A 27,016-nucleotide genomic window follows, 5' to 3' on the forward strand; every position below is an offset into this window, starting at 1 on the left:
CTCTCAGACTGTCCTGGAGAGAAACTGGCTGCTCTGCCCCAGGGTGGTGGTCTGCACAACTCTCAAACAGGATTCGTCTTTCACTTTGCAGTCTTGGAACATCTCATTTAGCCTCTTACCTGCCATGAGGCCGTCTAAATTAGATCAAAACCCATCTTTATTTGAAACAGCATCAGGGGCCTTTCCTCAACTTTTGGTGGTCTGTTCTGTGATTTTTGAAAATCCTTGCCAAGGTCAACCAGAAAATGGGCCCCTATGACCCGAGTTTCTAAAAAGCACTCTTGAAAAATTGAGTAATGAGTCAATCAATAGGAAAAATAAAGTCAGAGATGACTCTGCTTCCTAAAGGACAGAGGGCAGGGTCATCTGCAGCTGAGGGAGTGCATTGTGGAGGTGGCAGCAGGCCAGCACCCTGGAGAGTGCTCAAGAGCCTTGCTTGGCACTGAGGGGCTCTACCCGGCCCAAGAGCATGCACAGTGATGGACAAAGGGCATTTGTGCCGCACTCTAGAAGGAACGCCAGGAAGTTGTTCATGAGGATCCACTGCCGTCAACATCCCGTCCTAGAACGGATGATCCTTGAGAAAGGGCATAGTGCTCAGAGACAGAGGGCGCCACCTGACCTCAGGGAGGCACGCAGAGAAAAGAGTGGGAGGGCAAAGAGGCACCATGCAGAAAGAACCAGGAGGAAGCAAATGCCCGCAGCTATCGGGACCGCCTGGAGGCCCACAGGATGTGTGGGGAAGGACCTTTAGCAGGTTTCTGAGAACACCTTAGTCAGCAGAATACCTGTTGAGCAGCTCTTGGGGCCAGGCTCTAGATGGGCACCTGGACACAATAGCAGAACCCCTACAGAGGGAACCGCCCAGCGGGGCAGACAGGTGTGAGCAACTGCAGCAGCGTGAGAAAGGTGCCCACAGAGGCAGAAAAATCCAGAGGGCTGGGTCGCAGCTCAGAGGGGAGCACCTGCCTAGCACCCGGAGGCCCTGGATGTGAACCCCAGGACTGTAGGAAGGAAGGAAGGGGAGAAAGCGGGGAGGGAAGAGCCGCGTGGGAAGCTCACGCAGCTCCCACATTTCTGAGGACTTTCTCTAGGCTACATGCAGCGCTACGGTGGCATCTGAGAACTGAACGTTCAAGAATGATGACAGTCTCCAGTGAGTGGCTTGAAAGGTTCCTGCCATGAGGCCATTTGCTGAGACACAAATTTGGATGGGCTGCTTTGAGGCCAGAGAGCACTTGCCAGCAACACAGCTCGTGTGTGGACCCTACCCCAAACTGGCATTGTGTCCAGCACAGTTCAGCTCTACACGGCAATTCTCGTCAGGTTGTCGTCGTGGGCTTACAGCCAGGGAAAGACGGAATTAATGAGGTAGGATATAAGACAATGAAATAAGGAGTTTATTTCAATGGGAAAATTTGAATATCTTTAGAAATTACCTTGGCCCCGTATTTATAGAGCCAAGAAGAATCTGAGAGAACTCCTTATATTTTCCAGTTACATATTACTGCATTATATATTGGAAATCCTATGTCGTGGTGACACTTATGATTTTGAAGACTCACTAAGGTCATGAATGAACCAACCCTTCAAGAAAGTCAAGGGGGCAAGTCTGTGGATAATGAATTCATTTTATTGACACTCTACTGGATATAATAAGGTCTAAAGTTCAAAAAATAAGGTATATTCTCCCTTACATGATTTCCCTATAATCTGGGGAAAGCTATTGTTCTCTTTTCATTTAAGAGACTTAGCAGAAGCCGAGAGAAGACAAAGGAGATATTTATCCACAATTATGCAATGGACAAGTAACTTAATTGGAAATATGACCTAATTTCTTAACTGAATGCTTTTCTTTTGGTCTATTTCCTAGGACCTAACAACCACTAAAACTCAAAGTCTGACCCCTTACCAAAGTGACCCCCAAGCACCTCAAACTTAACACGATTCGTCCACAAACCCAACTTGCGTCTGTTTGTCTCCTTCTGCCCACATATACTTAATTACCAAGTCTTGGAAACAGAGTTGATTCATACCTTCCTCCAGCATCTAATCAGCAAGTAAATCAAATCTACCTCCTAAATGACTCTCCAAGGCATCCAGACCCCTGCAGCCCCACAGTGCTACCCAGCACAGAGCCAAATCATGCCTGAGACCCTGCTTTCCTATCCTCCACAATGATACAGACTAATTCTTCTCAAAAGCCAACTCTTGCTTTCAACAGCTTTTGCAGAAGGTCCATCTCTGGTCCTATCAACAGCTGGTTCTTGGACGATGGTTCTGCTGTGTTGGTCCACACACCACATGGAGACGCACCTGGACTGTGAGCTGTTGACTCCACTGAACACGCCACCTTTCACACCTATGTGTGTTGCATTCCCAACCTCTCATCCAACCCTACCCTTCCATCCTTGTTTTCTTGGCAAGCCTCCATCAGTTCTTCAGAGCCATTTCAGCTGTCACTGCTTCAGGAGAGACATACGTAAATCTCAGACTCTCTGGTCTTCCGTGGCACTGGACAGATGTCCCTATTAAGCATGTGTCACAGTTGACTGTAACAAGTTGTTAACAAGTCTGTCTTCTCCAGCTTTCCGTGTGCTCTTGTCCAGCTTTGAATTCCTGGTACCCAGCACAGTGCGTGGCTCCTGCCAGGCAGCAAGCCAGTGTGGATGATAAAAGGACTTACATGGAGGTCTACAATAAACTGAGAGTCAAGCCATCGAAGAGGGAAACTGCTTTTCTGTTAACTATAAAGTGAACCAAGGTAACAGAAAAGTTAAAATAAGGATGAAGAGTGGTTTTAGATCACAACCAATTTTTAAATTACTGGTCACATCTGTCCTAAAGACTAAGTCTAGCAGCCTCCTGCAGCCTGTTAGTGTATTTCACACTTGGGCATTAGGTCCAGCAATGTTCAATACTCATGGAAGAAATACATAAAAAGAAATCTATTGGCTTTGAAACCTCAGTGTAAGAAGATGCCCAGTAAAAGTGTCTGCTAAATTTTCTTCCTGATGGCACGTTAGCAGTAACAGGCACATAGCAGTAGCCCAACGACACACAACATCCATGGTCTGTGGTGGCAGTTCCCACAGGTCAGCAGCAGCCAGACCCTTCATTCATGTTCACAGACAACTGTTGGGTGGTCACCTGTGCCAGTCACTCTGCAGCACTGGAGAAGCAAGACTAAAACGGAACCCTAAGAGGCCAGGCTTTCTGTGGGGTATATGGGCTGCTACCAATGGTACCCAGAATGTCAGGGTTGGGGACATTGGTCAGTGGTCGGCCATGGCATGCACCAGACCCCAGGTCCAATGCCCAGCACGGGCGTCTGTGTGTGGGGGGCGGGGACATTCGTAGAATTAATAGGTTACTATTGGATCCTGCCTGGTTCCCAAACGCTCGGAGTTTCCCCTGTCCTCGGCAGAGGCCGAGGCGGCCACCCCCAGGAGGCCGCGAGCGTTCCCACCCGGCTCCGCGCAGGGCACGGGCTCCCGGGGCTCCCGGGCCGGGCGAGCGCGCGGTCCTGCTGGGGACCGTTTGGAGAGGCCGCGGTTCGGACGCGGCGGGCCACCGCGGAGGCGGAGCCGGGCTCGCGCCCACCCGGACCCGGCGCTCCGGGCCGCGGTGCGGAGCCCCGGTTCCCCGCGCGCGCGCTCGGGCGGGAGGAGGAGCTCCCGAGCGGCGCGGGCCGGCCGAGGAGCGCCCCCGGCCCGGGCCGCACTTCCCCCGGCTCGCGACCCCGCTGCCCGCCGGCGCCGGCGCCCGCCGACCCCGGACAGCGCCCGCCACCTGCGCCGCGCCCCGCCCCGCGCGCGGCCGCTGGGCTCGCGGCCCTTTAAACACCCCCGCCCCCCACCCGGACGGCAGCCGGCGAGGGACAAAACGCATGGCGCAAAGCCAGTGTCTTCCGCGCAGCTCGTCCCGGGCGGCCCCAGCCGCGGGCCCTCCACGCGGCCGCGGCCCCTGGCGCCCCCAGGCCGCGGCGCCCGGCGAGGAGAGTCGGCGAGGCCCGGCCGCGGGGCGGGGCCGGCGGGAGCGCGATCTCCGCCGCCGCCGCTGCCTCCGCCTGCCGCTCGGGCCGCCCGCTCGCCGCCGCTGGGTGCGCTGCACGCGGGGGGCAGCGCGGTGCAGAGGTTCATGCAGCAGCGGCGGCGGCGGCGGCGGCTGCTGCTGCTGCCGCCGCGGAGGCAGACAGACCGGGCGCTGCCGCCGCCGCCCTCCCCCGGCTCCATGCCGCCGCCGCCACCTCCTCTCCGGCGAGGAGCGGGGGGCTCCGGCCCCGGGTGGGCGCCACTCCGCGCAGCGCCGCTCCCCTCCCTGCCCTCCGCCTGGGCGCCGGAGCCGGCGAGGGCGCCCGCCGCCTCCTAGGAGCGCACGCTCCGCGCGCCCCGCTGGAGCGAGGGGGCGGGCGTGGGCGGGCGTCCGGGCAGCCGGCTAGAGGAGGGGGCTTCCCCGAGGATGCCCGGCGGCCGCACCTCGCCCGGAGGCGCGAGCTGAGCGGACCTGGATCGAGCGGCGCGTCGCCATGCCGGCGTGACGGGCGCCCCCGGCTGCCCGCGCGGGCCCCCACACTGCCCCACGCCGAGCCGCGCCGGCGCCGGGCGGCAGGATGGGCTGTATCCAAAGCATCACCTGCAAGGCGCGGATCCGGCGCGAGAACATCGTGGTGTACGATGTGTGCGCCACCATCGACCAGTGCCCCACGCGTATCGAGGAGACCTCGCCCATCGTCCTGCGCTACAAGACCCCCTACTTCAAAGCCTCGGCCCGCGTGGTCATGCCCCCCATCCCCCGCCACGAGACCTGGGTGGTGGGCTGGATCCAGGCGTGCAACCAGATGGAGTTCTTCAACACCTACAGCGACCTGGGCATGTAAGCGACCCGCCGCGCGGCGCCGGAGCGGGGTGCTGGCCCCCATCTCTGCCCTCCACCGCGACCCCCTCCCCAGTTCCTTCTTACCGCTGTCCCCATCCTCTTTCTGAACCTTCATCCCGCCTCCCCACCCACCTCCCTCCTCCCTGCGCTTTTGTCTCGGTGACTGGGCGGGGGTAAGGAGGCTTCTCGCGAAGGCATTTTTTTCGTGGCTTGCTTCTGACTCCTCAGAAACGCAGGGAGAACCGTGCGGGGCGGAAAGAAAGCGACAAGGAGGGTTCGAGGCGCAGAGGTGTGGGGTAGCTGGAGAGTGCCCTGGAAGTTTCGGGGCGTCGTCGGTGTTTGCGGGGCTCCCCGGGAAGAGTTTGGGGGAGAAACCTAGAGAGGAATGGAATGGAGCGCGGGGGGCGCGAGGGCTGTGCCGCGCGTCCTTTGGAGAAACCCGAGCCGGCTTGGAGGAGAAGGTCCAGGGCGTCGGAGCGGGAGTTGGTAGCTCTTGAATTCGAGCCCTGTGCCCTAGGCCGGGGATCCCCGAGGCATTACCCTCTGTAAGCGCAAGCCCAGCTAAGCCAGCCGCCTCTCTGGCCCTACGATGAGTTCCGGGGCGTGGGGAGCTGGGAGGTGCCGGGCGGGTCCCCAACAGGGCTGGCGGCCTTGTGCAAGCAGCCGGCTGGCGCAGCGCTGGGTGTTTTTTATGATAAAGAAAGGATGAGTCTCTTCTGTCTGGGGTCTTTACTTTTCAAAACTTTCCTGATTGCTGTGCTGGAAGGAATTCCCCGATGCCCACCGCTGAGTCCGGTTGTCAAGCTGCAAGCTCTCCAACTTCTTTCAACCACGCGGGTGGGTGCGCGCGGGGTTTGGCGGCTGCGATGGAGACCCAGGATCTCCGCCGTTGGTTCCTTGGCCGCCAGGGGCCGACAGCCGGCCCTGGAACTGCAGGCTTCAGGCTGTCTCGGCCAGGACGTTTTTAATTACTGAATTTTCATAACTCCCGCCTGCCTCCTTGCAGGTGTGTACCCTGAGCAGTTGGTGACTACAGTGGCTAAAGGGTCCGGGGCCTGTATTCTACCTGCTGTACAATGTAGGTCTAGAGCACCCTAATTAGCCTGTGGCCTGTAGGGGATCCCTTTTTCTGGAAATTCAACCTCATTTCATTTCTTAACCTAAAACTCTAGGGCTCCAGGGTTTACCTATTTAATATGGATATGGGGTGGGGGAGTTCTCGTTTTAAAAGGTCAAGGCATCTTTTTAGCAGCAGTTCGCAGGCTTTTCATTGCACTCTGAGAGCATGTAAGTTAACACTAGTCAGAGGCGCTAAAAGGAATTTTGACAGATTGTTTTGTTTCCTTTATTCCTCCCAGAGTTTGCACTTTTCTCTTTAAGCATAAAAGCTCAGTGCTGGAGAAAGCTCATTCCTGGTGAAGAAATGTGAATCCCAGTTTCCAGTATGCCTCTGCACACTGTGTTCCTGTCTTTCTGGAAGACAGTTAGATGTGAGAAATGGGGGACATGTTATTTTGGGTGAATCATGCCATTTAAAAAGACACACCCTCAAAAGAATAATTACATCTTAACACATGTGTCTTAAAACTGCTTTTGTTTTTTATGGAATTCATTCTTTCCAGCCAAGTCAGAGAAAGCCATGAACAGGGCAAAGGCCTGTCTCATCCCGGGGCCTCACCCTGATGGCAGGGAGGTGATCTTGCCAGGGGATAGTAACCATACCCCCCCACCCCAGCCTGGAGCGGGAGGCCAGGAGAGACTGAGCAGAAGCAGCCACACTGTTCCCAAGACTGCACAGTGGGGCTCTCTGCGGCCTCACATCTCTTATAAGTTAAAGTAAATATATAAATAAATAACTCTCCAGAAAATGGGCAATGAATCTTGAGGAGGGTGAGTTCACATTGGAACCAGTTTTCACGGGTGTAAATCAGAGACAGAATGTTCTCTGACCTTTCATCACTGAATTCTTGCATTTGGGGTTTGGGAAGAGATTTTTGGATTTTTAACTGCAACTTTTGATATTTTAAGATTCCTGATTTTCATGTTGTTTGTGCAGGGGAACAAAAATAGGCCCCAAGAATACTAAACTGTGTTTTAGATCTGTGCCCGGAGCCCTCCTGTCTCTTCATGGCTGCAGTTATTGAGGGTGTTTAAGGCCACTGAGGAGCCCAGACTTTATTGAACCAATTTCCACAAAACGTTTATACCCTGAAAACTTTGCCAATGGAAACTTTTTAATAGAAACTCATATTGCAAGAGAGTTGTGGTGGTGTGTTAGTTATTATGTTCACTGTAGCCAGTGCCTTGGGTGGGGGGGGACACTGCAGGCCACATTTTCACTCCTTGTAGTGTTCTGACCCTGAAGCATGACGTGGTGAAAGGTTTGGGTGAGAAACCTGCCTTTTTAATATTTTAAAAAGGATTTTGCCAGAGGATACCCACAGCTTAAAATGGCAAGACCTCTGTTTACAAGGTTGATGGAAGACAGGAGCTCTTATGGTCTAAATTTCCAAGAAGAGGGAGGCTTTTTAAAGAGCCTTTGGAATAGTCGGTGGCCGTGGCTTAATTGGAACCTGAACTCAAGTGACTTGGCACTTTCTTGAATGACTGTACAGAAGGCGGGCTGGTAGATGCCCCAGGCACCTGCTCTCCTCCTACCTGGGCCTGCTGGAGTCCATCAGTGTGTCCTTAAGCAGACCGACACAAGTTGGCACCCTCAGGCAGGACAGGTGCCATCAGTGGACACACACTTACCAGGTGCTTCTGAGACACAGGCACCATAACCTCACTCCCCCGCCCCATGACGAGAGGCTGGTGCTCCCCACTGGGGTAGGAGGAAGCTGGGGGGGAGGCAGGCAGGTGGAGTGTGCCAGGTAGGTAGGGTCTGCAGGGAGGGCCTGGAAGAGAAGGTTGCGGGCAGATGTTGACCAGACAGAGGGTGTTGGGAGGCTGTCTGCCTTCTCCGAGCCCCTCGGGTACCAGGAGCTTTCCAACAGAGACTCATATTAACAGAAGCTCATGCTGCATGAAGGTTGCTGTGGTCTGCTAGCTGCCAGTCCCCTGTGTGGAAGAACACTGCCGAACACTGTCATGAGCACTTCCACGACCGACCGTACCCAGGGCTCTCCTGAGTGAGGTGTGAACAAGGAGTGGGGCTCTCTGTCAGGGGATGAAGCAGAGGTTCAGGGAGTGCCGACAGGAGCCGAGGACCTTCCACGTGGTCTTCTAGGGCAGGAAGGGACTCTCCACAGGCTGCAGTTTGAAGACCTTTGGCCTGGGCAAGACTTGAGGACGTCACTGCTCACTCCGCCTTCGGGAGCCAGCTCTTGTCTGTGTCTCTTGCTCCTCCTTCAGAGCCAGTGGGTGAGGGTCTGACTCCTCTACTGCTGCCTGTCCCCTGCCTTCCAGGCCGGTCCTCTCCAGCCTGAAACTGTTCTGCTGTTTGTGATTCCACGGTCCCAAAGCCAGAGCCACTTTGGGAGGTGCTTGCCTTTTCACCACCATCCCAGGTGGTCAGCAGCTTCCTCTGTCTCCAATCACCCATCTTTAGCCTCCACTCCATTTTCCCACGGTTCTCTGGGTCTTACCACGGTTTATCACACCTGGACTCTGCCTGGGCGGTCCCACCCACCCCAGTGGTAGGACGTGCTCGTGATACACACCCTGTCCAGGTACGCGTGTCTGTGGCTGTAGGAGAGACATCTCTGGCTCCAGGTGTCCCCACCTGAACTCTCCACTGTAGCTCCCACACGAAGTCACACGTCTGGCATCCCTCCTCTCCCAGTAAATGTCACCCCTACTCCCTGAGTTTCTCAGGCTCAAATCTGCGTCACCCCAAGTGTTTCCCCACATATCCAGTCCATCAGCCAACCCTACTGATCCTATCTGGGGGACACAGCTAGGATCAGTCCACCACCTGCCCCATCACCATCACAGGCCGCATCTCCCTCCCCACCTACGCCTGCAGGAGCTTCCTAACTGAACTTGCCCCCCCATTCTTGCCCCCCTCCGGTCTGTTTCCCACAGAGCAGGTGATCTTACGTTAAAGCCTGTCTAAACTTTCTAGTGACTTTCTGTCACAATGAAGGTAGAATTCAGAAGTCTCTTCCCCACCGAGGTTCCCCATCTATGTCAGCCTTCTCCAGCTTTTCAAAGCCACCCACTTTGTCTGCTCAGAACTTTCCCACGGGCCGCTCTCTGCCTGAAGTACTCTTCCTGCTACCCTGTTCTAGCCGGTTCTTGCCCCAGCCACCCCTCCGAAGGCGGTTCCTGGTTGCAGTTTCAGCAGGGTCCTCTGTTCTTGCCTTTCATAACACACTGTTCCTTTACTTGTTACAGTTAGTGAGAACATAATGGTGTATTCAACTTCTGACTTGCCACTACAATATAAAGCACCAATGAAATCAAATATTGTATCCACTTTTTTCTTTGGACTGGGGTCACCGAAGCAGATATTCAATAAACATGTGATACAAGTAAATAAATGAGCCATTATTATGACCGAGGTGTAGGTGTCCTCTCCCACAAGTCCTGTCTCTTGGACCTTGGCTCTTCCTGTGAGCTGCAGTCTTGAACTGTTGACCCCCACAGTTGCTCAGGACCAACACGGTCAGCTCCGTGCAGCATGCTGTTGTGTCTGGGTCCTCTGCATCACCCTGGTTGGCCTGCGCCGCAGCGCGGGCCGTGCGCCTGCCACTCGCTGTCTCCCTGCAGTGTGCTGTACTCCAGGAGAGCTGTTCAGCAAACACAGAAGCCTCACCCTCCTGTCACCTGCCTGCTAACACACAGCATGTGGTGTCTGGTCAAGGAAACGTGATGTAGAAACCTTGTTAGCCCCGTGCCTCCTGCCTCCTGATTCCATGGGCCCTGGGACTTGTGCACCGGCTTAAGGGCCCAGCTTCAAGGCTTTCCCTGGTCACCTCCCAGCTGGGCCAGCACCCACCTTCTTCTTGCATGGGCAGAATGAGGGGCCTTGCTGTGGTAGAGATGCCTCCTTTGGGCACTCCGCTCCTGAGGACGAGATCAGCCCCTCGACCCAGGGAGCCTGGTGAGCTCTGGCCACTTGACCAACGCCTATGCCCCCTTCCTGTTACCTTCCACCAGGAGGCTCTCCGTCTGGAAGGACCAGTGCTGCTGCTCACCAGGGACCCTGGGGCCCTGTCTAGAGCATCAGGGGGAAGGCAGGATCCCGCTCCCCAGTGCACGTCCTGAGTGCCCTTGAAGGGGGGATGGCCTAACCCTTTGCCTCTAATCTCCATCTCTGCGAAAGAGGAAAGCAGAGGATTAACTGGTCTTATCAGCGCAGCATTAAGCTTGCTGGAGGTAAAGCCCACTCCAGAGGTGGAGGGGCTGCAGGGGCGCGAGGAGACAGATGGTCAGGGAAAGGGAGAAGGAAGAAGCACCTCAGCTCGTGGGGCTGAGGGGCCAGTCTGCAGCTGCCCAGGCTGGGGTGAGCAGGGGGCATCAGAACAGGAGATGAGCCTCGAGGGATAGAGGGCATTGGTGCCTGCAGGACAGTGGGGCAGATGCTGTCTTGGAGCCAGATCTGCAGGGCATCAGCATCCCGGTGAAGGACGAAGGCTGGCAGTTGATCAGGGAAATGCAGGCTCCGTGTAGGGCGCAAGGTCCCGTTCTCCCCTTTGTGTATTTTGATCTCGTCTGACCCAGCCGTCCTGGGAGACAGGTACCATTATCATCCCTCTTACAGAGGCTCAGAGAGGTCAGACAGCCTGCCTGAGGCCAATACCTGTTCTGCAGCTGAGCTGGGATTATACACCATGGCTTCTGACCCTGTGTCCTGCCTGTCTGCACTGGGGCCAGGTTGGCCTGTGACAGCGACAGGTCCCTTCATTCCTATCAGCACTAGAAAGCCTCGTGTCGCGTTGCATGTCCATTATCCAAAATCCTTGGGAGCAGAAGTGTTTCAGTCTTGGGACTTTTTTGGGTTTTGGAATATAGCGAGGTATCTTGGGGAAGGGACCCACGTCTGCTGGTGAAACTCACGATGTCTCACATTCGTGGCTGGCGTGGTTGTAGAGTCTTTTTAGTGAGCCTGCATTTTGCCTGGACCCCTCACGTAAGATCGGGCAGTGTCCACTTGTGACAGGTTGGAGCTCAGACAGCACCAGATTTTGGAGCATTTCCAATTTGGGATTTTCAGTTTGAACAGCTGCTGTAGACAGGCCCCAGCTCCGTAGCTCAGTGCTCCTGAGGGAGGGCCTTGGCTGCCCAGAGGCCCACGTGGTGGTCACAGCTCCCTCCTCAGCAGCCTCCTTCCCTGCTCTGAGGTCCTCCGAGGACAGTCAGGTTGTCAGCAGGGCCATGACTGCTGTGGCACTGGCACCAGCCAACCAGGGGCTGCAGTTTAGAAGCCGGTAATGTGGACTCCGCAGGAAGAGAAGGAACAGTGAACGAGCAAGCACAGAGCTCCTGTGGACACCACGGAGACAGAGCACAGGCCGTGCCGAGGGCCCGGGGTGGGGTCGGGAGCCTGCACACCAGCAGCAGGGTGCCCGCAGTGGGCATCGTCCCTCGGAGGCAGCTAGGGGCAAACTGCCTCTCGTTCTCACTAGTCCAAACCAAGGGAGTGTTTCAGGGTGGCCCTGGGGTTGTCACGGACACCAGTAGAGGCGTGTGCCCGTGCCCCTCTTGGAGAGTCGTCCTCACCAGGGAATGCCTGGGACTCTGGGAGAAAGCAGAGGGGAGGAGAACAGGTGGCCGGGCCGAAAGGCCTGCGGGCCTCCTGTGCTGGGCTCCCTCCACACGTGAGGGACGTACTCGTGAGGTCCAGGGAAGGTCAGTGCCTGACCTGAGCAAGCAGGCCAGGCAGGAGGCAAGCCCCGTCCCCTGGATACTCTGTTTCTAATGGGCTTGGGCAGAAGGAGGCTCCCTGACCTTGCTCTGCAAAATAAAAATAACGCACTTGGCCTCACTGTTTTTCTCTGATTTGTCTATCTCCTTGCTCCTTTGCAGTGGAGCTGAGATCATGGATGTGCACCTCTTCCTCCCGAGAGTGGCAGGTCAGCAGTCAGAGCTGCGTCTTTGTGGGAGGGCTGGAGCAGAAACAGCAGGGAACTTGCCTGGGGTCTCTGCTCAGGTGCTCCAGGCTGCCTGGTCTGGCTCTGGGTTTCAGTCCCATGTCTACACCTCTGGGACCTTCCTGTGGCCACACACTAGCCCTGAAGGGCAGTCATGGGCTCTGGTAGAGTCCAGAGCGCTCTGGGACTGGATTCGGAGTTCTGTGCATCTCAGACTCTGAGCAGATGAGGAGGAGGAACAGGAGGAAGAGCGCTCCCTGCTGGTGGTGGGAGGAACCAGGCTCTCTCTCCAGCTCCTTGGCCCTGTGTAGTGCCCCAGAACCCTCATGCTGCTCCTTTCATCAAGGACCCTCAGCCACCACCTTGGCTGGGTGGACTCTGCTCCGGTTAGTTGGGCTTCAGCTCCAGTGGGGACAGCCCCGCAGTGCCAGGGAAGACCGCACTCAGCTCCCCAGCACAGGGGCTGGAGGCAGAAGCCCTGGGCTCAGCGCCAGCCCTTTCAAGTCTGTGTCCTCTTTGCAGGACAATAAGATCCGTCCTGCGTCCCATACAGGGTTGGGAGTCGAGTGAGGTGCGTGTGTGTTCAGGGTGTTTCTTATCACAGAGTTTGTCGGTTGTTGGAGGGTAACTCTGGGAGGTTGTGGCTCTGGCCTGGCTTCCCTGGGCGGAGAGGCATTCAAACACTGGGGAGGGTCCCTGATATGCCAGCCCCGACCCCTGCGTCCCCACCTGGAGCTAGAGGAGGAGAGAGGCTTGCTCGTGCCTCTGGAGCCAGGGCTGTGGCCCACTCATACTGAGGAGGGTAAGAGAGACCATATCCCACCCAAAGCCGCCCTCTCTGCTCTGCCAAGGGCTGCACCCAGGACTGGGCTGCTCCTAACCCTCGGGCACGGTGCCTACAGCTGAGGCACACCCTCAGGGGAGGGCCTGCCCCATCGGAGTCCTCCCTTAGGGACAGTCTTGGTCAGGCTCTGGTAAGGCGCTACGCTGTGCCCAGGGCTGTGCCTCCGACAGGGCCATACTGGGGCCCGGGCACCGTACTGCCACGCTCAGGAAAGCTGCGGAGCTTCCAGCTCGGGAGATGGATGAGACCAACATCTGAAATCATTTGTATCCAAAACTATTTTTAATATAGGTTATTCTTTCCAAGTCCCTTTCTCAATTTCCTCTCCCTGTAAGAGGACCTCATGTAACTAACCTCAATACATGAGACATGCTTAGGGTAACAGTTGTTCCCCTTCTTAGCTAAGCAGGCTGAGGCCCACAGGCCACGTGCTCAGGGTCATCCTGCTGGTTGCCCAGCCTCCGGCTCCTGCCCCAGTGCCCTGCCAAGTGCATGAACACAGCCCCAGGGGGCAGTTGGGGCAGAAGGAAGCATCCTCAGAGCTGTGCACCGTGGCCTCTGAAGACCAGAGAGAGGACAGGTGCATCTAAATGTGTTTCACAGATGCAAAGAGAAATTTTCAGGCTGTCAGATTAAAACCAAGATGGCCACGTGCCATCGTGGTCCGTCAGCAGGCGTACTGTGTCAGTCCTGTCTGTCAGGTCTGCTGGCCCTTGCTCCTGGGGCCTGGCCTTTCCCAGCAGGCTCCAAGGCCTGGTGGGCCTGGGTCCGGCAAGGCACTCGGGCTGTCAGAGGCCTGGCCGAGGGGCCAGTCAGCAGTCTCTGCAGCATCGGGAAGGACCATGCGTGAGCACGTACCTCTTGTCAGGTGCTCCCTGTGTACCATCTACGACGTAGGCACTATTCCTGTGTCCGAGGACTGAAGGGGGCTGGTCACCGGCCCAGCATCACCAGCCAGTTAGTGGCAGAGCCCCATTTAGAAACCAGATCAAAGGCATTCAGTGGCTGGCGTGTGCCGGGCGCTCGGAGGTCGGGCAGCGAGGTGCAGTGCTGGCTGGCTCGGGTGCCCTGGAGCTGCCGGAGCTTGCTTCCTCTGCTGAGGAGACTGGGAAGCCAAGGCTGAGTCCGTTGGAGGTGGCTTGCCTCCTCACCACCCCGCTCACCAGGCCCGTCGGGAGCTGACACTAATAGACTCGGGTCGTGGGATCAGACCCGGGGACATCTCAGCACCCGAGTCAGTGCTCTGCCCTTCCAGCTGCCACAGGCTGTGACTGAGGCCAGCTCCCGTCACGGCTCAGAGTAGAACACCCTAGGAATCGCAGTGCTGGGTCAGCAGAGGCCTCTGCGTCTCCTGGGGTGTTAGGTGGCGGTGCCGGAAACCATCTGGTCCAGCTGCCCACTTCACAGATGGGGACAGGCCTAGGCCCAGAGGGACAGCATAAGAATGGAAGTGGGGCAGTCAGGGCACAGACCCCTCCCACCCGATGCCATGCTGGTGCTGGTCACCTTTGGCCCCACACCCTCACCCTGTCTGCAAAGCTGTGGTCAGTGCCCACCCCCTCTGCCTTTTCACCCTGTCCCCACCGACTTGATGGAACTTACTTCTCCCCCTCCCTCCTTCCCGCCCTTGTTTTTATGGCCCTGGGATGGAACCCAGGACCTCACACAGGCCAGGCAAGTACCGTACCACAGGGCCACCGCCACCCTCCCTCACTTGCCGAGGGTAGCCTCCAGGCAGAGATGGCCACCGACCCAAGGGTGGAACAGAGTGGCTCCCGGACTCCCAGGAGGGTGGGCGATTCTGCCCCTAGGGGAAGGGCCCTGCCACTCCTGCGGGTCCCTTAGACCTCAGACCTCAGAGGGAGTGGTGCACCCAGACAGGGGGCCGGAGAGCTGGGGTAAGGCGTCCTGTGTGCAGGACGAGCCCGTCCCTTGGCAGCACACAGAGGGACTCGGATCAGCTCAAGGGACGTCCATGCAGTTGCCAGGAACAGAGACCAGGCTTTTCCCAGCGTCCATACGCAGCTATTAGCAAGCTAGAAGGGGGAGGGTCTCTCTGAGACCCCAACACAGACGGCAGGAGGTGGGGGGCTTGGCAGCCACTGGAGGAGGGCAAAAGGAGAAACGAGGTTCCACCTGGATGCCCGGCAGCCCAGAGCCACGTCCCCCGCTCGGGTAGAGGTGCAAAGGCAGGCCTGGGCCCCTGGCTCCCTGCCCACAGACAGGCAGCCCCAGGGGAAAGGACCAAGTGGTGTCGAAGATGACAGATTGTGAGGGGCCAGGGGCCCTCCCCTGCCAGCAGGGCTCAGCTGGGAGCCCCCGGGAGCAGAACAGATGGGACAAGTCTGAGAGGGTGTCCCCGCCTGGGACCCTGGCTCCGCCCTGCCTCCGCCCTGGCTCCGCCCTGCCTCCGCCCTGGCTCCGCCCTGCCTCCGCCCTGGCTCCGCCCTGCCTCCGCCCTGCCTCCGCCCTGGCTCCGCCCTGCCTCCGCCCTGGCTCCGCCCTGCCTCCGCCCTGCCTCCGCCCTGCCTCCGCCCTGCCTCCAGTTGGGTGTGCAGTCCCCTCTCCCAGCCTTCCTGCTGGCTGTCCCGCCCTCCTCCTTCCCGCCCGTCCCTTGCTGTTGACCAAGTGTCTCGCCTCGGACCTGGGCCAGCTGCCCCTGCTCACCCTGAAGGAGACCGTGGAGAGCTGCCGGGCAGTGCACGGGTTCCCTGCCCTAGTTGGCCTGGGGCAGGTGTAGAGGAGGGGCTGCCGGGGACGAGCGTGCTCCTCCAGTGGCCTGTCACCTCTCCTGGCTGGCCACTGCAGAGCTGCGAATGTACACTCCGGGCCGCCTCTCCCGAGGAGGACCTGGAAGTCCAGGGCCCTGTCCGGTGTCCACCCGTCCGAGACTCAGCCCAGCCTCGCCTTCCCTTCCCTTGAAACTTGCACTGGACCTAACCCCTGGCCCCTGCCCTCGAGGCCTCCTTGTGAGAAGGGCCTCCTTGGTCTCCTGGCCAGCTTGGGCCCCCTTCCTGTGCCAACTTCCTGGCGCGGCCCATTCAAATCCTGTGACTTCCGGGCCTCCTGACCCCAGTCTGATGGGCCTGCTGCCTGAGTGGCTGGTGTGTTTCGCAGGCTCCTGCCTGCCTCGGTCCCAGTCTCCTATGTGTGTCCATCCCAGAGTCCCCTTGTCCGGTTTCTGACCCTCTGCCTTCCTGGGGCCCATCACCCTTCAAGCCGCTGGCCTTAGCCAGGCACCTGACCCCAGCTCTCCCGGCCCCCTGTCTGGGTGCACCACGCCCTCTGAGTCTGAGGGCCAAGGGACCTGGAGGAGTGGCAGGGCCCTTCCCCTCGGGCAGAATCGCCCACCCTCCTGGGAGTCCAGGAGCCACTCTGTTCTAAAGAAAACCCCCTCCTGGGTGATCATTGAAGAAAATTACTTGTGACTTAAAATGGCAACTGAACTCTGGTTCCTGACGCCTGGTGAGCAGGGGACTCTGTCCAGAAGAGAGAGGAAGACTTCCCCTGAGCTGGTGACTTGGAGTCCAGGAGGGGGCAGGAGAGGGGTGCCTTTGACAAACCTTGGGGGCTGGCTCATGCCCGGTAAGTCTGCAGCACAGAGCAGGTCGGAGAGAACTTGAAGAACGAGGTTTCTGCCCTCAGCGGCCTAGGCCTCTAAGGTCCAGGAGAGCAGACCCTAAGAGGTGAGCAGGCTGCACAGGGCCAAAGCACAGCAGGCCTAGCCCCGGCCCGTCAAGGCTGGCCTGCCCTTACCTCTAGTCCTGCCCTGTGGGCTGGTGTGAGACGGCAAGTCCCAGCAGAGCTGGCGGCTGCTCCCACAGCGCTGGGTCCCCTGTGCAGCACCCTCTCCAGCCTCCTTGGTGGCCCTTTCTCGGAGGCCGGCTGACTGGGTTGGTGCGGGGCTGCTCTTCCTGGCCTCCAGCTCACTGGTGAAGATGGACCTCAGTCTGAGCCATGCCACTGGGCGCATGCTTCCGGTCTGCTTCTGTGTGCTTCTCCAGAATCTGTGTCTGTGGGGTGGGGAGCTCCCGACGGTGTCCCGCACACCTTCTCCACCCCGCTCTCTCCTGGGGCTCCAGGAGACCCTGGAGCTGCCCGTCTGGGCCGGGCGTTCGTGACGCTTGTGGCTCTTTTCCATCTTTGCCTGATAGGTCTTGAGGCTGAGCCCACTTACCTCTTGAGTTTGCAGTTTCCTCTTCATTTTTGACCGCCAGACTCAACCATGCATTCAAGAAGAAATGTGCAGTGAGGGTTTGTCCAAGGTATTTAGTTTGCTGTGATTTGCTTATTAGATTCTTCTGTTCTTCGGTTTAGACAGAAGGAAGCTTTCGGGGGCCTCTGCTTCTGGTTTGGGTGAGCCTTTCAGAGACAGTCCGTCTAGGCAGTGCTCTTGGGTAAAAAGCTGATGTTTCTTAGCACTGTGCTCTTGGGAGCCAGGGCACCGGGAGGGTCTGGATTAGGCCAAGCCCACGGGCGTGCAAGCAGCACACTCTGCCCTGGGCACACCTGCCCCCCTAGGGTTTCAAGGGACGCTGCTGAATGACTGGCCTCTGTCAGCCTCCTGGGCACATTGCTAACCTGCCTGGTGAGCCAGAGGTTTTCCAGAGAGGAGGGAGCAGACCCCTTGGGTCCCCGCAGCACAGTGTCCTCAGTGTCTCCCTGCAGCAGCAGGAGTCACGTCCTTGGCCTTGGCCCCAGGCTCCTGGTGCACTGGCCTCGGGTTCTGGCTTCTGGTGGTCAGTAGCCTATCCATTCCCTTCTCCTCCAGATGGCTCCGAGACAGACCAGCAGAGGGTGGGGACACAGGTAGAGCATATGCCCCTGGGAAGGTGCCACCAGGACCCCCAGTGGCACACATGCCGCTCTCACCTGGCACTGACGTGGGGTTCCCTGTGCGGGGCACGGAGCTCACAAGGTGGCTGGGTCAGATAGACCTAGAACCTGCTGGGAGGCCTGGCTGGAGTCAGAACTGCAGGGTGCTTCCAGGTGTGTGGCCTCTGACCCCCCTCCCCGCATGGATCAGGTAGGAAGGCCAGGCTGGAAAGCTGGCGGACTCGGCAGTTCACGCACTGGGAAGTGGCCGCCAGACGGAAAAGAGAAAGTGAGGGGGCTTCAGAGGCTGGAAAGACCTTGGAGCCCCGTCCAACAGCGTAGCCAGGGTGGAGGGAATCTCCGAGCGTCATCCGAAAAGCCGAGGTACTCAAAGGATGGAGTTTATTTTTAAATGTCTTGCTTTTGAATAACATTTAATTCAGCAAATTCAAGTTTATGCTGCATTTTTTCTGAGAAACCTCCTCTGTGACAGAATGACAGTGTACAGGAGTCGCATTTCCCAGCCTCATGACAGTCTCAGTGGAGGAGGGACCTGAGTCCCAGTGTCACCTGGGTTCAGAGTGACAGAAGGGGTCTTGTCCTCACATCCATTTAGTTTCATTAGAAATCTGAGCTGCATCCCACCCACCCACCTGACCCTCCTGAGTCCTTCCTGACGCATATGTCCATCACCTACTTCATCACCTACTAGGTGACCTAGGACATGGGCCTGAGGGGCTAGGTGTTTACACAAACTGTGACTTGCTTAGAGGTCATTCACACCCGGGTTGCATCCATCTCATGCAAAAGAAACAGGCTCTTGAAAGATCACATGACTTGCCCAGACTTGCGGTGCTAGAACCAGAACTTAATGCCAGGGTCAACGTCAGGTCAAAGAGGCCACCTCTGTGCCTCTGACCACCATCACCAGGCAGGTGCTTCATGCCCGGTCTCCGGCCCCACAGCGCTTTGCATTCCTCTGAGGAGTCCCGAGGGTGGACCTGGAGCTGCAGAGCCGTGGGTTGATGAAGGTGAGGGTCAGCTCCACAGAGGTGGTGCTGCAGTGGAGAAGAAGAGCATGAGGTCCCAGCGCCACCACAGCCATGGATTCAGGGCCACCCTGATGGGAGACGACATTGTCAATGCATGGACTCAGGAACCTCAGTGCCGTGTCCAGTCCTGCGCCTGCTGCCTGGAGGCTGCGTGACTGCAGCAGAGCCACCTCCCTACCTCTGCCACTCCGCCTGCAGGAAGGGGACCATTTTCCCACTTCAAGCAGTTGTTAGAGGTTACAAGAGTCAACATTTACAAAGTGCCTAAAACTGCACTGCGGGCACCATGTTGTTGGGCTTCTCTAAAATCGATGAGCAACAACCTAGTGGGAGATGTTCTGGATATCTGGTGTGTGCCAGGAACCATGCTAGGAAATTTTTCATACTGTGAAGAAAATGTGGTTTGCGGGAGCCCTGTCGGGACCTGCCGGCTGCAGCTTAGTCCTCAGTGGGCTTCACTCTGAGCAGGGGAACCTGATGGACCCCAAGCCTTTCATGCAGCCTTCTCCTGGCGGAGCCCTGCCCGCTGCTCCCCGAGGCGTCCGTGGGGTTCCCGCTTGGTCATCCTCTGCACTCTGTGCCCAGAGGCCTGGCCCACGCCACTGCAGCCCTGGGCGGATTCCACGCGCTTCCTGCACCCTGACCCCCTCCCAGGAGCTGCTGCTCCCCGCCCCGCCCCTGCTTTTTACCTCTGAAGCAGCCCACGGCAGGACGGGGCAGCAGTTGCCCTCCGCGGCCCCTAGGACCTCTGGCCATACTCACCACACACAGCCACCTGTTTCCCTTCCCTGTGTCCATCCCTGTGTCCTGACCACCTCTCCTAGGTGAGGGTCTTTCTGACTGAATTCTCTCCTGGTTCTCCTGAACTCCAGCCAGGACAGAACTGGACCCAGAACTCGAAGCCCTGGGATCAGGTCATGAGCTCAGAATTTGAGGGACCCCGTGGCCTTTGACTGTGAGCTGGATGCCACGGGGACCCAAGGAGCAGGCCAACCGAGACAGGTCACAGGTCATTATCACCAACCGGCAAACTGAGCCCGGGCACTGACTCCAGGGGAGGAGGAGAACCCGGCGCTGCCAGGTGAAGTGAACCCACACTCCACGGCCTTGCTATCTTGGCCACCAGGCTGACTGAGGTCTCCTAAGACTCACTGTCCACGAGCTGTCCGCTCTACTGGCCTTTGGGGTTCTGAATGTGAACATCAGCTTAGTGGCACCCTGACCCATCATGTCCTCCCAACCCCCCTTTTCTGAATCATCTGGCCCCCATAATGGGCAGCTCCGGGTCCGCCAGTTACTTTCCTCTTTGCCCTTGGCGTAGTAGAGCTCTGACCCTGGTGCCTGCAGCCCAGTGCAGGCTGCAGGATCTCCTGGCACCAGTCAGCGGAACAGCCCCCCTCCTTCCCGGAGGGCGGCACCATCGTCCTGAGCTCGCCAGCAGCTCTTTATTCACTATGTTAACAAACATAGCTTGGCTTGGCCTTTACATCAGCCCTGCTCTGGGCACCGAAGACAATAAAAATCAGCAGGATTCATTCAGAGGTAGAAGAAGGTGACTCCCAGGGTCCTACACACGCACAGCTCTTCGCAGTCCCGAGTCCCATAAGACTCTGGATGAGGAGTAGAAGTTGGCCTTTGCAAAACTCGGGGGGCGTAACTGTCGTCCGACCACGGAGCTAGTGGCCCAGCGTAGCCCTGGGGGGCACTCAGGGCGCCTGGGCCTGGCGAGCCTCGCTGGAGACCCCGCCGGGTGGCCTGTCTTCCTGCAGCAGGAGGGTCGTGGGGGGCACATTCCTTCACAGCGCTCTGCTCCTCAAAAGCCACTGTGGGAGGAAGGGAGGACGTCGTCATCTCTCCCCTCCCTGTCCATGGAGAAACAAGGTCTGTCACGACATGACCTGGGGCATGTCCACTGCTGTCCACTGCTTGTCCGCTCTGTGTGCCACGAGCCTCCGGGCTCTGGATCTGAGCACGAGGACTGCAGCCAACCAAGAAAGAGTGTTTAGTCTCTTTCATTTGGCCAGCCTGCCTGGAGGGGCCGTTCGGTGCCAAGAACCGTCTGGCTTGCGCTTGCCTTTGATAAGGCACAGACCCGAGACCGCTGGCTTCTGTGGTCTCAGAGTCGTAAAGGAGCCACAGGTGACTCATCCCTTCCCCTCCCCCAGGCAGCCCAGAGGCAGGTGAACATCCGTGCCCTGTGGGCCCCTCTCTGCTCCCCTGCCTATTGAGACACCTACCTTCCTGTGGAGAGTCCCGGGAAGCACTGGCCGCAGGGCACCAGCCTGCAGGAGGCCCTGGACCAGGATGGCCGAGGGACTTGGGCAGGCTGGTTCCCGCAGGACAGGAGGCAGGCGAAAGCACCTTCTGTAAAGTCTCACCGTGGCCGGTGTCTGGGCACCTCCGATTGGAGGGGAACTTGATGGGAGCACTTTGATGGAGGAGGGGGAACGTGGGGCAGGGACGGCGTGCGTCAGAGGGGCCTCGTGGCGACTGCAGTGCCCTCGGCCCAGGTGGAGGTGCTTCTCCCATCCCCACGGCCCACCCCGTCGTCCCTGGCGTGGCTTAGATTCCGGGAACCGCAGCGTCTTCAAATGAAACCCGGAAGGTGGTGGTGAGGCCTGCAGCCCAACCCTCCTCCCCTCAGGGACAGGTTTTCAGGGAAGCCTCAGGTCGAGGCTCAGGTGCCAGTGGCCCTCAGGCCCTCCCCCGGGACCTGACGCCCCTGGCCCCTGCCCAACCCTGCAGCTGAGATTTTGCCCTCAAGAAAGTTAGTTCACACCTCATTACTGAAGAAAATAGCTGCGACTTGAGAGATAAACAGCCACCCACTCCCTGTCCCTCAGGACCGGCAGTTGAAGATGAATGGGGCGCTCGGCCCCCTCTCCGCCACCCATTGCTCTGTGACTCCTCTGCCAGGTGAGGACCACCAGCCTCCTCCGCCCCCTCCAGCCGCCTTTGGAGGGAGTCAGCTTAGAACTGAGCTCATCCGTCAAGAGACGTGAGGATCCTTTAAAAGGCGTCTCCAGTTCCTGCACCCCCCTTGCGCAGAAGCCGTTGGGGGTTCTTGCAATCCTGGGTTGAAATCTGTCTCTTTCCGACAAGTTCACTGCCATCTGTTGATCCCATCCCTGGGACCACACATCAAGAGCACCCCCGAGGAGTGTGGGACCCAACCAGACCCTGCTGCCAGCCCTCGTCCCCGGAGAGCCAGAGCAGAAATGAGGTGCACGTGAGGACACACACACACACACACACTCACACACTACACACACACCTCACACACTCACACACACTCCCTCCACACACACACAGTACACATACACACTCCCTCCACATGCACACACTCCACACACACACACTCACATGCACACACCCACACACTCCCTCCACATACACACTCACATTACACATATACCTCACACACACACCCACACACTCCCTCCACACACACACACTACACACACACTCACACACTAACACACTACACATACACCTCACACACACTCCCTCCACACACACACACTACACATACACACTCCCTCCACATGCACACACTACACACACACACACTCACACGCACACACCCACACACTCACACACACTCCCTCCACATGCACACACTACACACACACACTCACACGCACACACCCACACACTCCCTCCACACACACGCACACACTCCACATGCACACACTCCACACACACACCTACACACACACGCACACACCCACACACACGCACACACTCCACATGCACACACTCCACACACACACTATACCCACACACATTCCACACACCTCCTCACACACATACACTCCCTCCACACACACGCACTCCACGTGCACACACTCCACACACACACACCTACACACACACTCCACACACTCACACACACACACGTGGTCAGGCGGTTGGCGGTCTGGGTCCTACATCATAAGAGTGGACATGCGCCAGGCCCTTCCCCCTTAGAGCCCTGGTCCCTGGACCCTTGACTTGGGCCAGGACCTCGGGTGCCTTTCCCAGCCGCGTGGCCGGCTCACGGCTCTTCCCATTGTGTTCCTAGTGAAGTGGGTTCTCGGGTTGTGCCTGCCCGTCGTCAGCACCTGGGGGTGCCCGTTGCCCCCCCATCCTGTGTCCACAGGGTGTGGGTGAGGACCGTGGAGAGGCTGTGCCCACGGAGCCCAGCACAGGGCCTGCGTGGGGTTCAGGGCTGGTGGGGGCGTTCTCCTGGACGAGCGTTCTCTCTTGACCTCCTGACCTCCCCACACCTGTCCTCTTTGCTGTGTCCACCTCCTTGGTGAAGCCTTGCCATCTCTTCTTACTGGCCTTCCTGCTGCAGCCTCCTCCTTGGCCTCCCTGCCTCCCGAGCCCACTCCTGCCCTTCACCACCTTGGCCTCTGCACCACAGCACAGCAGGCGTCTCAGAACGTAAATCTGATTCTGACGGACACACGCGTACGCACCCCACTAAAAGCCTCCTGAAGTCCCCCTTCCCTTAAAGAGAACATTCACACTCCTTACAAGTAACACCCAGCCTCTGACCCAGCCTGGCAGGAAATCAGGGCCATCTCTAACCTGTGTTGCCGCCTTGTCCCCCCGGGGGGGCACACCAGAGCCACACCCTGTGACAGGAAGTCCCTAGCCACGACGCCCCTGGCCCTTGCTCACCCGTGCCCCAGCCAACGTCACCTCCCTTCTGCTGGAAGACACCTGTGTGTCCCCAGGGAGCCTCCCTGGTGCCCTGCCTCCAAGGCCGCAGCCTCAACCCCGTTGGAAGCTGACCTGCGTTCCCGGGTAGTCCACGCATCACCTGGTTGATCTCACGGCAGCCTGCGCTGGGTGTGACTGGTACTGTGGCCCCTTACAGAGAAGAGAAAGACCTGGAGGTGATCTGACCCACAGCTTTGAAGAGCCGGGACCTGGCTCACATGCTCTGGCTCCAGCCTGCCTCTTGCTGTGACGTCCCTGCTGTCCTGGGCTGAGCTCCTGCACTGAGAAGCCACCTGTCCTTCACGTGGGGGCCTGGCACCTGTCCCACTGCCTGGCACAGTGCAGGAGCCCCTCCTCTCAGAAACCCTTTATCCAGCCGTCCACGCTCCCAGGGCTGTGGCGCTCAGCAGACTTCACGACAACCCCCTCACAACCGTTGTCTCCCATCACCCCGTAAATGATGGACCTCAAGAGCCTTCTCTGTCTACGGCTGTGCAGTCAGAAGCCTAAAGACCAGGCTGCACTTTAGGGAAACTTTTAATTTGGTTAAGGACATTAAAAAAAAAAAAGAAAAACCTATACACACACCTAAAGTAATGACAGCGATGTCTCAACTCACAAGCAAACCCATTTTCCTTATTTTCTGGTTAAGGTCACGTAAAAATGTTTCCGCCTTTCCCCAGCTCTGACGGGAGGACCAGGTGCCAGACGTAACTCATGCCTGGCACTCAGGAAACGCTGGCCTGCTGCGCCCTTGAGCCTCTCCACGGGCTCCAGGCTTCTGTGGCTGCCACATGCCGGCTTCGGTGACGCAGTCTTTGCAGGCCTGGGTGGGGAGGTGACCCAGAGACCCAGGCATCTGGGAAAGTCCAGGTTGGAAGCAGATTCCTAGGGGCAGAGTCCTGAGCTGTTCAGGACACCAGACACTCTGAAGTGCAGTCAGTCCCAACTCCTAGCGATTATGTCCCATTGTCAGAGGTCCGCTAGTGACCACCTGGGTGTGGGGAGGGATGAGGCAGCGGGCCCCTTCCCTGCAGACATTCCCCAGGTCAGCAGGGCTGCTCTCCACTGTGCAGTCTCCCTCCCAGTCAGTCTGACCGTAGAGGAACCTGCTCAGGGCCTCGCTCAAGCTGGCCTGCTCTGCAGACTCCCAGAGACCCCCACAGCTGGGCAGCCCACAGCGCCTGCCAGCCTGCCTGGCCCTTCCCCACACCAGCCACCCAGTCCTCCAGGCCCGGGGTGTGTGGCTCGTGCCGGGCGGGTCCAGTTCTGCCCTGTCAGTGTGCAGCAGAAGATGGTGACGCGGCTGTCACAGAGTGCACATCTGGCACCACGGGACAGCCCGAGGTGGCTGCTGCTTCCCTGTCACCCTCTGTCCTACCCCACGTGATGTTCTTCTGCCACCCTGCCAGCTGGAACGTGCCTTCCTCTCCCGCTAAACGGGGATAAGCTCGGCTACCTTTCAGAGTGTGGTGAAGATGCTGCTGGTCAGTCCAGCACCTTCGTTGAGCACCTTCATGGGCCCAGCTCCCAGCGCACAGGGGACACTCAACTCTAGTGGCCACAGGAAAGTGGGTTTTAGACAAAAGAACTTTAAAAACTGAAAGACCCACAGGGTGGGATATTCTTTCTCTCTGATTCTGAAGGACATCTCTGCTGGGTGTGACAATCTTGGTTAGAGGTGGTTTTCTTTCAGGGCCTGGCTTTTAGAGTTTCTTCTCAGGAATCAGAAGTCGTTCTCACTGGTCACCTCTAAATGTGGACTGACATTTTCCTGTTAAGGCTTTTTGTTCTCCATGTTGGTCATTTTAATTACAGTGTGTCACAGAGAGGTTCTTCTTGGTCTTGTCTATTTGGAGTTCTGAATGCCTTCTGTGTTCACCTCATTCTCAGGGTTTGGGAACTTTTAAGTATTATTTCATTTAAAAGATCATCTGTGCCCTTAGCTTGTATCTCTTCTATTCCAATGATTCTTGCGTTCTTTCCCCTAGTGTTGTCCCAAATTTCGTGAATATGGTGATCAGAGTCTCCTTTTCTTTATGAGTGAGTGCCCTGTCTTTGAGGCCTGAAAATCTGACTTCTGTGTGATCCAGTCTATTGATGATACTTCCAATTGAATTCTTCACTTAAACGTTGACTCTCCGTTTGCAGGATTTCATCTGGTTCCTTCTTCAGGGTCTGTCTATTGCAGCGCTCTCACTCATGTACTTGCTCTCTTTGTTCATTTCTTAGATGTCTCTTAGTTCACATATAATTCTAGCCATCAACTGCTTAAACTCCTTCTCTGTGGTTCCATCCACATCCATATCTGTGGATTCTGTTTTAGGGGGTCGTAGGTTTTGCCTGTTTGTTGAGATGGATTTCTCTGACTCTTTTATTGGGGGGACCTCTGCTTATGGTGAGTCCTGGCTGGAACTGTGTCTCAGTGTCACCACGTGCCATCAGCATATTCAGGGTGCTAAGCTCAGAGCTGCTTTAAGAGAAGAAAGTGACCACCAGCATCGTGGCGATCTGAAGGCAAACACAAATCAACACATTTGCAAACACGGCCGAGGCTCTCCACAGTCCTGCTCACCAGGGCAGAAGTCAGTGAGCCACGTAGAGCAGGCTGCAGAGTGAACACCAGTGGAGGGACTTAATGCCGAGTTACATTGGAACAAGGAGCAAAAGAAAGGAGAAGAGGAGAAGTGGTCAGTGGACGGGGGGGAGATGGGTAGAACTGGAGGGAGGAGCAGACAAGGAGGACTGGAGGTCAGGAAGAAGGGTGGCATCAGAAAACCCGTGAATTGAAAATACTTAAAACCAGTTGGATTCATCAGACACAGGATGAGGGGACACAGTCAGTCTGTCGCACACCACAGCCATTACCAGGGCTGCTCCATGCCGAGGTATTTGAACACGGAGACGCTCCCCACCTGCTCTTTCCTCTAGTTACAAAAACAGGCGGGGGCTTGCCGTGCGGGTTTCCGAGCTTCCATGAAGGCGACACAGGCAGAGCCGTGGGCCACCCAGCAGGTGGGGTGTGCAGCGGCAGCGGGCACAGGACTGTGGCCAGTGGGTGGAGCCAGGGCTGTGGTGGGTGTAGTGGGCACTGGGTGGCAGGGGCACGAGGGCAGCTGGTGGCAGGTGAACACCCCGCTCCCAGGCTCCACTCTCACCCTGAGGATGCTGCTGGGGTGTGTGGCAGGGAGACCTTGCTTGACAACTGGAGTAGAACCCAGAAACGCTCACGCCCCAGTCTCCCGGTTTGTGCAGCGGGGCACCTGTCCACTGCCATCATCTCACTGCCGCCATGTGACTGGCTTGCCTGTGTCCCCACTGGAGGCCACCAGGGCAGAGCCCAGGTCTACGTGCTCACCCACCACTGCCTTCATACTCAGGTTCAGCTCGGCGGGGCCTCTGGAGTGTCCTGTCTGCTCACAGGAAGGGCACCCATTTTGTCACACTTCATGCTCCTCTAACTCAGTGCTCTTGGTGACAGGCTTTAGTGGCTGGAGAGCAGGCTGCAGGCTCAGGCGGTCTGTGGCATGAACTCAGAGCCAGTTGCTGGCCTTCTCTGAAGTCCAGTTTGTCCACCTGAGAAATGGGGACATTGTGACAATAGCGGCCTGCAGGGTTGCTCTAAGAGTGGGCAGACTCTCAGGGGGCCTCGGGGGCTCCTGTCCCTGACATAGACACGT

At 57.7% G+C, this 27,016-nt stretch overlaps 1 protein-coding gene across 1 annotated transcript in view; it reads left to right on the top strand.

Moving 5' to 3' along the window:
- The first annotated feature begins 4,542 nt into the window (after positions 1 to 4,542).
- The window catches only part of Fam78b (family with sequence similarity 78 member B), a 64,259-nt gene continuing 41,785 nt past the window's right edge, over positions 4,543 to 27,016 (top strand). The window contains exon 1 of the mRNA XM_046430261.1: positions 4,543 to 4,875. Within this exon, the coding sequence (XP_046286217.1) occupies positions 4,613 to 4,875 (263 nt within the window). The 5' untranslated portion in view covers positions 4,543 to 4,612. The remainder of the gene's footprint in view (positions 4,876 to 27,016) is intronic.

This window comes from Marmota monax, unplaced genomic scaffold, assembly GCF_021218885.2.
Source record: "Marmota monax isolate L192 unplaced genomic scaffold, Marmota_monax_Labrador192_F-V1.1 WCK01_AAM20220418_F8-fsc00055, whole genome shotgun sequence".
NCBI classification, from domain to species: domain Eukaryota; kingdom Metazoa; phylum Chordata; class Mammalia; order Rodentia; family Sciuridae; genus Marmota; species Marmota monax.